We start from the raw sequence: 13487 nt of genomic DNA, 5'->3' as shown, positions 1-13487 counted from the left end.
TATATCCAAATAGATATTGACAGGTAAAATAGTAATGATAAAGTATCAAATTATGCGTATATGTTTGTATTAGAATTCAAGGGAGCAAAAATGGCATGAGCAGTGAAAACAGTAGAAAGAAATTATGTCTTTTCATTGTTTCAGAAAAGTACAAAAATATGAACTTACTAGACTATTGAGTAAAGAATACTGTAAAATGCAGGGCACTTATAGAACTGCTTCTGAGTCGCTTCAGGCGTGTCCGACTCTGTGCGACCCCATAGACAGCACCCCACCAGGCTCCCTGGAATTCTGCAGGCAAGAACACTGGAGTGGGTTGCCATTTCCTTCTCCAGTGCATGAAAGTGAAAAGTGAAAGTGAAGTCGCTCAGTCGTGTCCGACTCTTAGCGACCCCATGAACTGCCTACCAGGCTCCTCCATCCATGGGATTTTCCAGTTAAGAGTACTGGAGTGGGGTGCCATTTCCTTCTCCGTACACTAACATAGAACATTCTTATTTTTTAAGTTCAAATGAACATTTCCCAAAAATTCACTATATATGCCTAAGTCCAGTTACATTACTAAAAAAGCTACAGAACTATGGTGTCACAACACTAGCCTCCAGCCAAGTTTGGCAAGTGGGCACTTGAAATGTGAATATTCAAATTTAATTTTTAATTAATTAGAAGAAATAAACATTTCCGGTTGATTTCATAGTCACATCAACATATGTAGTAGACATACAGAATATTTCCAGATTCATGAAAATTTCTCTAACTAGTTTACCTAAAATAGAAGTCAATAACCAAAATTTTGAAAATCTTTATTGGGTTTTGTATTCAGTAATCTATTTCTAAATAACATATGTATCAAGGAAAAATCAAAGTCAAATTTCATAATTTTATATGAATTAAAAGAAAAATGTACCAACAAGACTCTGTCTTGTGACATATTAATTGGGTTATATGCATACATTATAAACAAAAAAAAAGAAAGAAGAAATCTGAGCATGCTTGAAAAGAAACTTGAAATGAAAAAGCAGTTTTGGTGAAATTAATGTAATTGACATAAAGACAAAGGAAGAAAATAGCAAATATGAAAAATCATGAAAAAAATTACAGTAGAGGGGAATAAAAGGGTCAAAGCTATTTTCATTTGAAAGACAATAAAATTAATAAATGACCTGTGGAGAATAGAGAAAACACAAATCTTTTATATCTACATAAATATGAGAATCCAATGCTCCTATTGCTGCGAAGTCGTGTCAGTTGTGTCCGACTCTGTGCGACTCCATAGACGGCAGCCTGCCAGGCTTTTCCATCCCTGGGATTCTCCAGACAAGAACACTGGAGTGGGTTGCCATTTCCTTCTCCAGAACATGAAAGTGAGAAGTGAAAGTGAAGTCATTCAGTCGTGTCTGACTCTTCGCAACACCATGAACTTCAGCCCAGGCTCCTCCATCCACAGGATTTTTCCAGGCAAGAGCACTGGAGTGGGTCGCCAGGGCCTTCTCCATGACAAAACAATAGATGCTGGCAATTTGATTCTTTGTTGTTGATAAAATTGCCAACATCTGTTGGACCATTGGAAAAGCAAGAGACATCCAGAAAAACACCTTCTGCACTGTTGAATATGCCAAAGCCTTTGACTGTGTAGATCACAACAAACTGTGGAAAATTATTCAAGAGATAGGATTACCAGACCACCTGATCTACCTCTTGAGAAATCTGTATGTAGGTCAAGAAGCAAGTTAGAACCAGACATGGAAGAGCGGACTGGTTCCAAATTGGGAAAAGAATATGTCAAGGCTGTATACTGTCACCCTGTTTATTTAACTTCCATGCAGAGCACATCATGCGAAATGCCAGGCTGGATGAAGCACAGCTGGAATCAAGGTTGCTGGGAGAAATATCAATAACCTCAGATATGTAGATGGCACCACCCTTATGGCAGAAAGCAAAGAACTAAAGAGCCTCTTGATGAAAATGAAATAGGAAAGTAAAAACGCTGGCTTAAAACTTAACATTCAGAAAGCGAAGATCATGGTACCCAGTCCCATCAGTTTATGGCAAAAAAATGGGGAAACAATGGAATCAGTGAGAGACTTTATTTTTTTGGACTCCAAAATCATTGCACATTTGACCTCAGCCATGAAATTGAAAGACGCTTGTTCCTTGGAAGGAAAACTATGACCGAACTAGACAGTGTATTAAAATCAGAGACATTACTTTAAGGTCCGTCTAGTCAAAGCTTGGTTTTTCAGTAGTCATGTATGGATGTGAGAGTTGGACCATATAGAAAGCTGAGCACTGAAGAATTGATGCTTTTGAACTGTGGTGATGGAGACGACTCTTGAGAGTCCCTTGGCCTGGGAGATCAAAACAGTCCATCCCGGGGAAAATCAGTCCTGAATATTCATTGGAAGGACTGATGCTGCAGCTGAAACTTCAATGCTTTGGCCACCTGATGGGAGGAGGAACTGACTCACTGGAAAAGACCCTAAAACTGGGAAAGATTGAAGGCGGGAGGAGAAAGGGACAAAAGAGGATGAGATGGTTGGATGGTGTCACCAAGTCGATGGACTTGAGTTTGAGCAAGCTCTGGGAGTTGGTGATGGACAGGGAAGCCTGGCACAGTGCAGTCCATGGAGTTGCAAAGAGTTGGACACGACTGAGTGACTGAACTGAACTGAAACCTGACAAAACCATTATGTTTTTTACGGATGTTAAACAGACAATAAAGCTGTATTATAAAAACTTTTTACGATCCATATGAAATAGAATGTCTAGAAAATGCAAATTACCAAATATAGTACAACAATCATAAACCTGTATAAGCTTACATGTGTTAAATATATTAAGTTCACTGTATAAACCTTCCTACAAAATATTCTAGGAGCCCTAATGGTATCAGTAGTGAATAATAACACTTAAAACTATGCCATGTCTTTCACCATTAAAGAGAGGCTTCCATAGAGCCTTGATAACAAAACCTGTCAAGTTACATAATATCAATGGACTCAGTCCAAACTCTTTGTGATAAATGGATGAAGAAAATCATCTTAATCTAAATATGATATATGCAGTGATTTTTCAAAGAAAGAAAATAGAGAATGATTTTTGTGGTTTTATTTCAGGAATGCACAATTGGTCAACATTAGAAGGAAAGAGATATTTCAAAAACATTTAAAATTTTTCTCATTTCATTGAAAGAAAAATAGTAAAATGGTAACATGACTGATTGCATACAAAACCTACAAGAAAATTATGAATACTATGGAATTGCTTTCATGTTAGAAAAGTATATGAAAAAACCTTAAAAAACACGTATTTGAGCATGAAGTATTGAAGTATTTTCCCCCAGTATAAGAAGGATACTTATAAGACCTTTACTGTATCATCTGTTCAACATTGGAAATAAAAGGCAATTGGGTAAAAATAAGTCAAAAACAAGAAAAACCAAAAAAAAGGAAAGAAAAACAAGAAAAAGTTATTGCACCTTTAGGGAAGAAATAAACGTGATTATTTAAAGATGCGCTATGGACCTACTGTATAGTACAGGGAACTATTCTCAGGACTGTGTAATGACCTACATAGGAAAAGAATCTAAAAAACAGTAGCTATATGTATAACTGATTCATTTTGCTGTACAACAGAAACCAACACAACATTGTAAAGCAATTACATTCCAATAAAAATTTAAAATAAAACAAAATTGCTATTTACAAAAGCATGGCTATTAAATGTCCATATTTGTGTGAAATTTCAATGTTGGAAACAATAAAATATTATAGGGGAATTTCGCTGCTGGTCCAGTGGTTCAGATTACTTGCTTCCCGGTGCAGGGAGTGGGCGTTCGATCCCTGGTCACTGAATCAAATTACCACATGCTGAACAGTGTCACACAAATAAATAAATAAACAAAAACCGATCAATAAAATAGGGAGAATTTAAAGAAAACCTAATTGATTGGAAGGATAAAGCATGATATTGACGGGAAGAGTCAATATTGTAAGACGATTATCTTCAGAAATTATTTTAAAGATCAAATGCAGTCCCAAAGCAGTTACTTTTTAAAAAGTTTATTGAGGTGTAATTTACAGAGCATAAAATTTATCCATTTAAAATATATAAATCCATGATTTTGAAATTATTCACAGTTTACGACCGTCACTACTATCAAACTCTAGAGAGCATTCATCACTAATCAATTTGCAGTCTTTTCCTATTCCATCTCTTCACAACCCTTAGTAATCACTAATCTACTTTTGGTCTCTTTACACCTATTTTTGATATTACATGGAAATGGGCTCACACAATATGCAATCTTTTAGAAGTTTGAATGCCATAAACATACTGTTGAGCAAAAAGAGTGAGACACAAAAGTAATGATACCTATATTTTTGGATGTGTATATGACATTTCAATGGGGTTTTCTGGGTGGCACTAGTGGTAAAGCGACTGCCTGCCAGTGCAGGAGATGAGGGTTTGATCCCTGGGTCAGGAAGGTCCTCCAGGGAATATGAAATGATAGCCCACTTCAGTAGTCTTTTTAAAAAAAATTAATAAATTTATTTTAATTGGAGGATAATTACTTTAAAATATTGTGGTATTTTTCTCATACATGGACATGAATCAGCCATGGGTGTGCATGTGTTCCCCTATTCAGAACCCCGCTCTCACCTTCCTCCCTCCCCCATCCCTGGGTTGTCCCAGAGCACCAGCTCTGAGAGTCCTGCTTCATGCATTCAACTTGCACTGGTCATCTCTTTTATATATGGGAATATACACGTTTCAATGCTATTCTCTCAAATCATCCCACCCTCGCCTTCTCCCACATACTCCAAAAGTCTGTTCTTTACATCTGTCTCTTTTGTTGCCTTGCGTATAGGATCGTTGTAACCTTCTTTCTAAAGTCCATATATATGCATTAATATAGTGTATTGATGGTTCTCTTTCTGATTTAGTTCCCTCTGTATAATAGGCTCCAGTTTCATCCACCGCATTAGAACTGATTCAAATGCCGGGAAAACCAGTAAACCATATGCAAAAGAATGAAACTAGAACACTTTCTAACACCATAAACAAAAATAAACTCAAAATGGATTAAAGGTCTAAATTTAAAACCAGAGACTATTAAAACTCTTAGAGGAAAACAGAGGCATAACACCCTCTGATATAAACCACAGCAAGATTCTCTATGACCCACCTTGCAGAGTAATGGAAATAAAAACAAAAATACAAATGGGACCTAGGTAAACTTACAAGCTTTTGCACAACAAAGGAAACTATAAGCCAGGTGGAAAGGCAGCCTTCAGAATGGAAGACAATAACAACAAATGAAACAACTGACAAAGAATTAAGCTCTAAAATATACAAGCAGTTCATGCAGCTCAATACCAGAAAAATGAACAACCCAATCAAAAAGTGGGCCAAAGAAGTAAACAGACATTTCTCCAAAGAAGATATACAGAGGGCTAATAAAACACACGAAAAGATATGTAGCTTTCTCATATCACAACACCACTCATTACTAGAGAAATGCAAATTAAAAACACAATGAGGTATCCTCTCTGCCGGTCAGAATGGCCACCATAAAACAGTTAACAAATAGCTGGAGAGGGAGTGGAGAAAAAGGAAACCCTCTTACACTGTTGATGGGAATGCAAACTGGTACAGCCACTGTGGAGAACAGTGTGGAAATTCCTTAAAAATCTGGGAATAGAACCACTCCAGTATTCTTGACTGGAGAATTCCTTGGACAGAGAACACTGACAGCCTGTAGTCCATCGGGTCTCAAAGAGTCAAACACAACTGAACAAATGAGCACACACAATTATATTTCAACTGTTTTTGAAAAACATTCGTTATCAGAAAAAATAATATAATTCATTTTAAAATGTATGCAATCAGAATATTATTTCTATTTCATAAAAGATCAAGTTACCCAACAGCATCCAAACTCATATTTTAATTCTCAAGCTTATGCTTGCAATGATATGCATTTGGAAACTGACAGTCTTCTGCTCTTATTTCCCATAAAGATTGTACAGCACAGTTACGTTCACCAGGTAAATTGTCTGTTATCCTGTTATGGAAAAATGCATAATTCTGTTACATTCTATGAAGACAACTCATAAAACAATAGCATTTTCCATGTAACTGTAACACAGGGTATTTTGAAAATGAGTAATGAAGTCTTTAATAAAATTTCAGTAAGAGCTTATTACTAGGAAATTAGGCTACAGAGTAGCCTAGTTTACAACATTGGTATCAACATTTTATATTCTTTCAATATCTTCTTCAGCTTTCTATAATTCGCCTAAAACAAATGTATTCGTGTTATTTTAAAAATATTTCTTTTTTGTATTTTTCCTCCTCTATATAGCATTCTTTTTACAAACTTACTGTAGTCTGCAAGTTGAACCATTTAGCCACTTCCAAGGATGACCGCGGCCTTCACGAGAGACTTGAATCCACGATATAATTGATAGGGACATCAGAAATTTCTAGCCCAAAATAAAGAATTTTCACTTAAATAGTCATCATGAAATGTTTTTGTTAATTTTTAAAATGCAAGTCAAAGGATGTGCTCTTTCATAGATAGCATCTTCATTCTTTGAACAAATTGAGCATGTTAGATCCTAATCTAACACTAAAAAACATAGGAGTTGAAAGTTTGAAGTTTTAATAGTACCATAAATATTAACCAATATCTTTTGGTTAATATTTATGATTCAAATCATAAATACTTTTGATTCAAAATTAACTCAACATTTATACTTATCAGATTCTCTGTATTCTAATGTTAATAAGGAAGATTTCTTTTTTTTCGACAGCCATTTAATAAAGGGAATATTTACAAAGACATGAATTAGTTGTAGAGATCCCACAAAAGAATACACCTTGCATAACAACTCGGGGATACTTACAGCTGTGAACTGCATCTGACAGTAAGCCTAAGGGATAAGAAGGTGGAGTAATTCAATATGTGCAATGAGGAAAATTCTGATTCATATAATTTCATTTTTCCTCATGTCAAAACTAACATAGCAAGGCTTTAAATAAGTCTTTAGATTCCATGACATTCATTTTTCTGGATATTGTGACAATATCAATGGATTTCTCTACTTTTATATGTTTCTCAGAATTTCAGTTTTAGAGGGAAATTAAGGAAAGAAATTGAAAAAATCAGTGACATGAGAGCTGGATTTGGTTTTCTGAGCCTGATACCATTCTTTGACTAGATAAACCCCAAAGCCATCTGTTTCTGTATTGGTGGAATCAGTGGACCAGACAAGGGGTCAGAGACTCATTTCTCTCTGCTCCTCCCTGCTAAGTTCAACTGTAAACATGGGAACTAATGAAAGACACGAGAAAGGAGAACTCTGAAAGGTGGAAAGAGAAGGGTGATGTGGCTTGAGACTTCCCAGCAGTCCCATTCCTTTGTAATCGCTAATCACTTCTCCGTGATGAGAGAACAAGGTGGGAGATGAGGGAGTGATAATTAGGTGCATCTTGTATCTCCCCACCAACCAGGTGAAAGTGACCTAGGACTCTTACTTCCCAAACACCCCATACCTAACCTAGCTGTTGGGGGTGGCACAGGTAATCCGTTCCTCCTGTGTGTTGAGAGAATCCTGTAGGCAACACCAGGTAAGCCTTACAAGGTGATCCATCAGGTCACTTACTAACAAGGAGCAGTCAGAGAAATTGCCTCTGTTTCCTCCACTGAGAGACACTAGGGTTGGGTGACAGGGGTCGGGGTGGGACCAGCAAAGGGGATGTCTTGACTAAAACTACTGAAGCTAAGAAACCTCTTTATCCCTGAGGGTGTAAGACTCCATCTCCACCCAGCGGCATTGGAAAGAATGGATCTTAACTGTTGAATTCACACAATGAGCTGTGGAAATTTACAAACCACGCAAATGCAAAAATTTGGAGTTTGCAAAATATCATACGGCAGTGATGAGACAGGGACAACCTGTATGATTTCATGTCCCGGAGTAGAAAATGGCAACCCACTTCAGTATTCTTGCCTGGAAAATTCCTTGGACACAGGAGCCTGACAGGCTGAAGGTAATGAGGTTGCAAAGAGTCAGACACAGTTGAACGACTAAGCACGAACACGGGATTCCATGCATATGATTCAAAAGCAATCAAAGAGATTCTATAATATCAAAAATCAGGACAGGGAGCAATAAGGAGGTGGAGAAGTGATAAGATATTACAGAGCGGTGGAGCTGCTGGGAAGTTGAAACTTCTATTCTATGATCTGATGTGCAATTACATAATTCTATAAGCAAAATGATATGTTTATTTTCCTTGATGTATGGTAAAATTAGATAGCACAGTGTATTTTAGAATTTAATAGCATTTGTAGAAGCATGGTTTTCTATGAAAAGCAAGAACCAGAAATTACTACACATGCATGAATGGTATAAAAATGTAAATAAAGTATCATAAAGTTATAGTCCATTGTTTAATGGAATACTAGCAGACCTTAAAATAAACAAGCTACAAATATGTACAAAAGCACAAGTGAATCCTAACAAATATAATGTTGACTAAATGAAGCCTTTAGCAAAGTGTTGGAAACATTTAATAGCTTACCATTTCCTCTTCATTATCTATATAAAGCAGAGTAGAATTCTTAGTAGCACAGGATATCAAACTCTCATTCCATGATTTTTTTTCCAAACTAGTATAATAGCAGTTGTTGGAATATGTAAGCCAGTCTTTTGGACAATGACCACAATGACATTCTGAAGAAAGATTATGAATTAGTATTCAAAAACAATTTGAATTTGGAAAATAAAAATTAACTTACATATATGCATAGATATAAACATATGTATACACACACATATATATACATATATAAAAAATAACATATCTATGCATCCCCAAGCCTGATACATATAAAACAAATCTCATTCATGCATTCATAGAGAGGGTCTGTCTTTAATATATGTCCCCATATAAAGGAAACACATAGAAATGTCTACTCTTTCCATGTCCTGAAAACCAAGAAATGAAACTTCTATTTTAGAATAGCAAAATTATTTGTCTCTTATCATATTATAGCAGGAGGAAATTACAGCCAATTGCCAACAATGGATATGGTGATCCTATTATTGCATAGGGAGAAGCACTCTCCTATAATCATTTATTTATGAATGTTTATTGCCTGATTTTATAAATTATGTTCTATCCCCAAATCTATTCTTATTTTCACTAGCCTAAGAGAGAGACAAAAATGAACTGTATTCATATCAGAACTTTGAAAATCATTATGTACCTTTCTGGAGCCTTGTTATGAGAGAGGAGGAATTCTGTTCCCATATTACAGTAGCTACAAAATTAATCATTAAAAAGTTAATATTGCTTTAAATGAATCATAATGATTTTAGTTTATGAGCTTGAGAATTCAGTTTATTGTTTAGAATTAGAATAATCTGAAATAAAACTGATTTAGCAAGAAAAATTAATTAGGTAATGAAGACTTGATGCAAAAAACATTTCAAAAACCTAACGGAACAAATTTCACCACATCTTACAGTATTTGCTTTAACTAATCTCAAGAATTAATTTGTATTTCTCAAAATGATCTTTAAACCTCCTAAAGCATGCATTTAAGTTATGAAATCAGAATATACATATACATGCTCTCTGTAATTCTCCTGTGTTGTATATTTCTGACAAATTAGATATACTGCATTTATTCTAATTGCATGTATTTTAATGATAGGCACATTCTATAATATTATGAAATGTTTAGCAGCACTGACCACCAGTAAAGTGATAAGTTCCCTTACAGTTTTTCAAAAACGTACTTACAGGGAGTAACAGTGACCACTGTCACCACAGTGGACATCAAGACGAGGCAGATGATTCCCAGGATCCCAGCAATGAACTTCTCTGGAGGTGACGGTGAACCTGCAGGGACAGAAAAGGAAACTGAGAAAGGAGTGATGGGGACAGAGTTTAGAGTTTACATACACAAGAACCCACATGAACACAGATTTATGGATATAAACTTGGACCCCAACCCATTTTGACCACGGTAGTCTTTCTCTCAGAATATACCATTGCGTTTTCAGCAAATATGAGACTACATGAGTTGTTGATCAAAGACTTCAAATTATAGTAATGCCAGAATAAAAGTAGTCCTCCGATTTCACATCAGAATCCCATATCCAGCTTTAAGTTCCGTTCCTCAAAGTGAAAAATATGTGAGCTTATCCCCTACTCTTTCTCCACACCTCTGCAACCCACTGCACATCCTAGAACAGTTCCACATGTGTCTAGTAAGTGTTTACCTTTGGAGTGGTAATTCTTGTTGTTCCCATGAAGATTCTGAGAAGCATTTTGAAGATTTAATTCTACATATGTTAATTCCTGCTCAGTCATTGAAATGGAACTTTTAGAAACCTTAGGTTTTCTTTTCTGCCTCTTTGAGTTCTTGACTCCCTTCAGTTCTGCATAGGTTGCTCCTTGGTTATTCATCTCTGCAGCTGAGTGAGATCAAGGACTGTGCTTGAAGTGAACTGAGGTTGAGTGGTGTATGTGAGATAAGAACCCTAGTACAATGACACAGGCGGGGCAAAGCGCTTAGTGCTCACTTTGCAGCTGAACAAACTTAAAGCCTGGTAAATCCTTACAACTTTAAACAAGTTTTTCATGATAGAATGCTTTTTTGGAAAAGATATTCTATATTTGACACATATATTATTGATTGAAACAGTGCAAAGCAATAAATTAAGGAGGAATAAAGAAGTTCATGAACAATAATATCCTTATTAAGTCAGATTCCATGGAAATATTTTAAAACCATCATAGTGCTTGTGTTCAAATTAAAATGTTTTGTTAACAAGAGAGATTGACCCAAATTTATAATAATTTTCAAATTTAATAATGGTTAAAAACAGTTCTTTAAAGATGAGGAGAGAGTAATGTTGACATATACAATAATTTCCTACACTAAATTACATTATTTGGTGACTTACATTTATTGATGAAAAGGGATAACAAATGGTCTTGATTTCAAATATTTGAGGAGTTCTGAGAAAGCATTAAAAACTGACGAAATGCTTCATATATTGGAAAGTGTTGCTGCTAAGTCACTACAGTCGTGTCCGACTCTGTGTGACCCCATAGACGGCAGCCCACCAGGCTCCCCGCCCGTCCCTGGGATTCTCCAGGCAAGAACACTGGAGTGGGTTGCCATTTACTTCTCCAATGCATGATAGTGAAAAGTGAAAGTGAAGTCACTCAGTCATGTCCGACTCTAGCGACCCCATGGACTGCAGCCTACCGGGCTCCTCCGCCCATGGGATTTTCCAGGCAAGAGTACTGGAGTGCCATTTGCCTTCTCCATGGAAAGTGTTACATGACACATTAAACATATATGACAAAGTAATATGAAAAATAAGAAAATAGGAAAGACTAAAAAAGAGTTATTTTACAAAAGTAGTTGATAATTGATTTAATGGCTAATATCTGAACCCACAAAATGATAAACATGTATAGGTCACTTATGGAAGAACACTGTTGGTTCAAACTTCCAGAAAGAGCTGATAGATGTCCAAGTTAGTAAAGGTCATTTTAGCTGTATAAGTGATGGCAATTACTTATAAAAAATCCAGTTAACATAATTTAATAATTCAGACAATTGATGCAGTAGTCAGAAATATCTGGAAATTAATTACAACTGAAATTTATAAAATGCGACCTTCAAAAATTATTTACTATCTGGTAACCTATATTATTAATGTAAAATGGAAATAAGTTTATGCAATATAGAATGTCTGTAACACTGAGCACTCAACCTGGAATTTATAAATTCTCAGTAATTATCAGTTTTAATTATTATCTTAGTCATCATTTCTATGGTACTATTTCTGATTTATATCAGCCTTTAATTAGTATAACATATCATTTATTCAATGTTTGATTTTTAAAAAATACTTTAATTATGACAATTAAGTATAAATTAGCCTTTAGATATATGGCAAAACCAATACACTATTGTAAAGTTAAAAAATAAAATATATTAAAAAAAGAAGTTACTTCATCCTTAATTTTATTAAAAGATTAGGGTTCTTTTATTAAATCTAATACATATAGGAAGAATTATGTTTGCCCATTTGCTGTATAATGAATTCCTTTCCAAGAATCTGTTTATAGATGTTGAGCAAAATATGTACAAACATTATTATACAAAAAAGCTTACCATCTACTGATTATAAAATCCAAAACTAATTGTTCCCTATCATGAGGTCAGTAAATTTCACTTAATGTTATATACACACCCAAATATGCATGTGTGTATTTACTTGACCAGCATTCTACAGAAAATAATTTGAATACTTGGAGAAATCACCCAATATTTGGTATTTTATGGTTATTGTTTATACCAAATTATTTAAAAAAAAAAGTTCTACTTTGGTTTTGTTGTATATTTACTATACCTCAGTTGCATCCCCTCTAAGATTTATTAGTTCCCACTAAGTGAGACGGTCTAGCAGAGAGACAGGAGAGGAGGGACACATACCTTCTGTTGGCCAGGAAGTTGTGCATTCTTTAGTGTGAAGATCAGGTTACTCTCTAAAAAGAGACCTGCTTAGGCTGGTAACAAAAGGAGAAATTTAAAAACTTAAAACCCGGTCAAGAATAAGCAATGTCTGTGACCTTCACAAGCTGCCCTGTGAAGGCTCAGAGTGAAGCTAGATGGAAAATATTGATTTGTCATCAATGTGTCACTTCAGGTTTGAACAGGAAATCCTCACACTTAGGCGAGTTGAAGAGAGTTTAGCTTATCACACACCTCCAGAAAATAGGAGACTTTGGGCTCCAATTAAAAGGACAACTGGACCTCTAATTGTGTTATTTCCATTTTCCATGTTTAAATGCCTCTGAGAAATTGTTATCATATACTGTAAGATCCATTAGATCTGATAAACAGAGTGCCAGAAGAACTATGGATGGAGCTTTGGGACACTGTATAGGAGGCAGTGGTCAAGGTCATCCCCAAGAAAAAGAAATGCAAAGAGGCAAGATAGTTGTCTGAGGAGGGCTTACAAATAGCTGAGAAAAGAAGAGAAGCTAAAGGCAAAGGAGAAAAGGAAAGATATATTCATCTAAATGCAGAGTTCCAAAGAATAGCAAGGAGAGATAAGAAAGCCTTCCTCAGTGACCAGTGCAAAGGATAGAGGAAAACAATAGAATGGGAAAGAGTAGAGATCTCTTCAAGAAGATTAGAGGTACCAAGGGAACATTTCATGCAAAGATGGGTACAATAAAGGACAGAAATAGTATGGGCCTAACAGAAGCAGAAGATATTAAGAAGAGGTGGCAAGAATACACAGAAGAACTATACAAAAAAGATCTTCATGACCCAGATATGCACCCAGATCACTTGCCTAGAGCCAGACATCTTGGAAGTCAAGTGGGCCTTAGACCGCATCACTATGAACAAAGCTAGTGGAGGTGCTGGAATTCCAGTT

At 35.6% G+C, this 13487-nt stretch overlaps 1 protein-coding gene across 3 annotated transcripts; it reads right to left on the bottom strand.

The window, feature by feature from the left end:
- Positions 1-5623: 5623 nt before the first annotated feature.
- Positions 5624-12887, bottom strand: LOC112584489 (NKG2-A/NKG2-B type II integral membrane protein). 3 transcript variants are annotated; one of them, XM_044941131.2, is made up of 8 exons: positions 12536-12887; positions 10302-10496; positions 9820-9918; positions 9281-9334; positions 8593-8744; positions 6912-6938; positions 6388-6488; positions 5624-6067 (listed from the first exon to the last, which is right to left on the bottom strand). In XM_044941131.2, exons 2-8 carry the CDS (start codon positions 10486-10488, stop codon positions 5950-5952), a joined length of 738 nt encoding a protein of 245 aa, XP_044797066.2. In that variant the 5' UTR covers positions 10489-10496; positions 12536-12887; the 3' UTR covers positions 5624-5949. The 3 variants fall into 3 exon arrangements, with proteins under 3 accessions (XP_044797066.2, XP_044797064.2, XP_025139031.3); XM_044941129.2 differs by lacking the exon at positions 12536-12887 and having other exon boundaries at positions 10302-10649; XM_025283246.3 differs by lacking the exons at positions 6912-6938; positions 12536-12887 and having other exon boundaries at positions 10302-10643.
- Positions 12888-13487: the final 600 nt, after the last annotated feature.

The sequence above is a fragment of the Bubalus bubalis genome, chromosome 4 (assembly GCF_019923935.1).
Source record: "Bubalus bubalis isolate 160015118507 breed Murrah chromosome 4, NDDB_SH_1, whole genome shotgun sequence".
In the NCBI taxonomy this organism is placed as follows: domain Eukaryota; kingdom Metazoa; phylum Chordata; class Mammalia; order Artiodactyla; family Bovidae; genus Bubalus; species Bubalus bubalis.
This window is presented reverse-complemented; position numbering and strand designations above follow the sequence as displayed.

Bases quoted from the DNA above. Each gene is read 5' to 3' on its own strand.
- LOC112584489 (XM_044941131.2), bottom strand. From the start codon at position 10,488: ATGAATAACCAAGGAGCAACCTATGCAGAACTGAAGGGAGTCAAGAAC. The intron at 8,745-9,280 runs GTACATAATGAT...ATCTTTCTTCAG, and splicing joins CATAACAAGGCTCCAGAAAG to AATGTCATTGTGGTCATTGT. The intron at 6,068-6,387 runs GTAAGTTTGTAA...TTTCCATAACAG, and splicing joins GGTTCAACTTGCAGACTACA to GATAACAGACAATTTACCTG.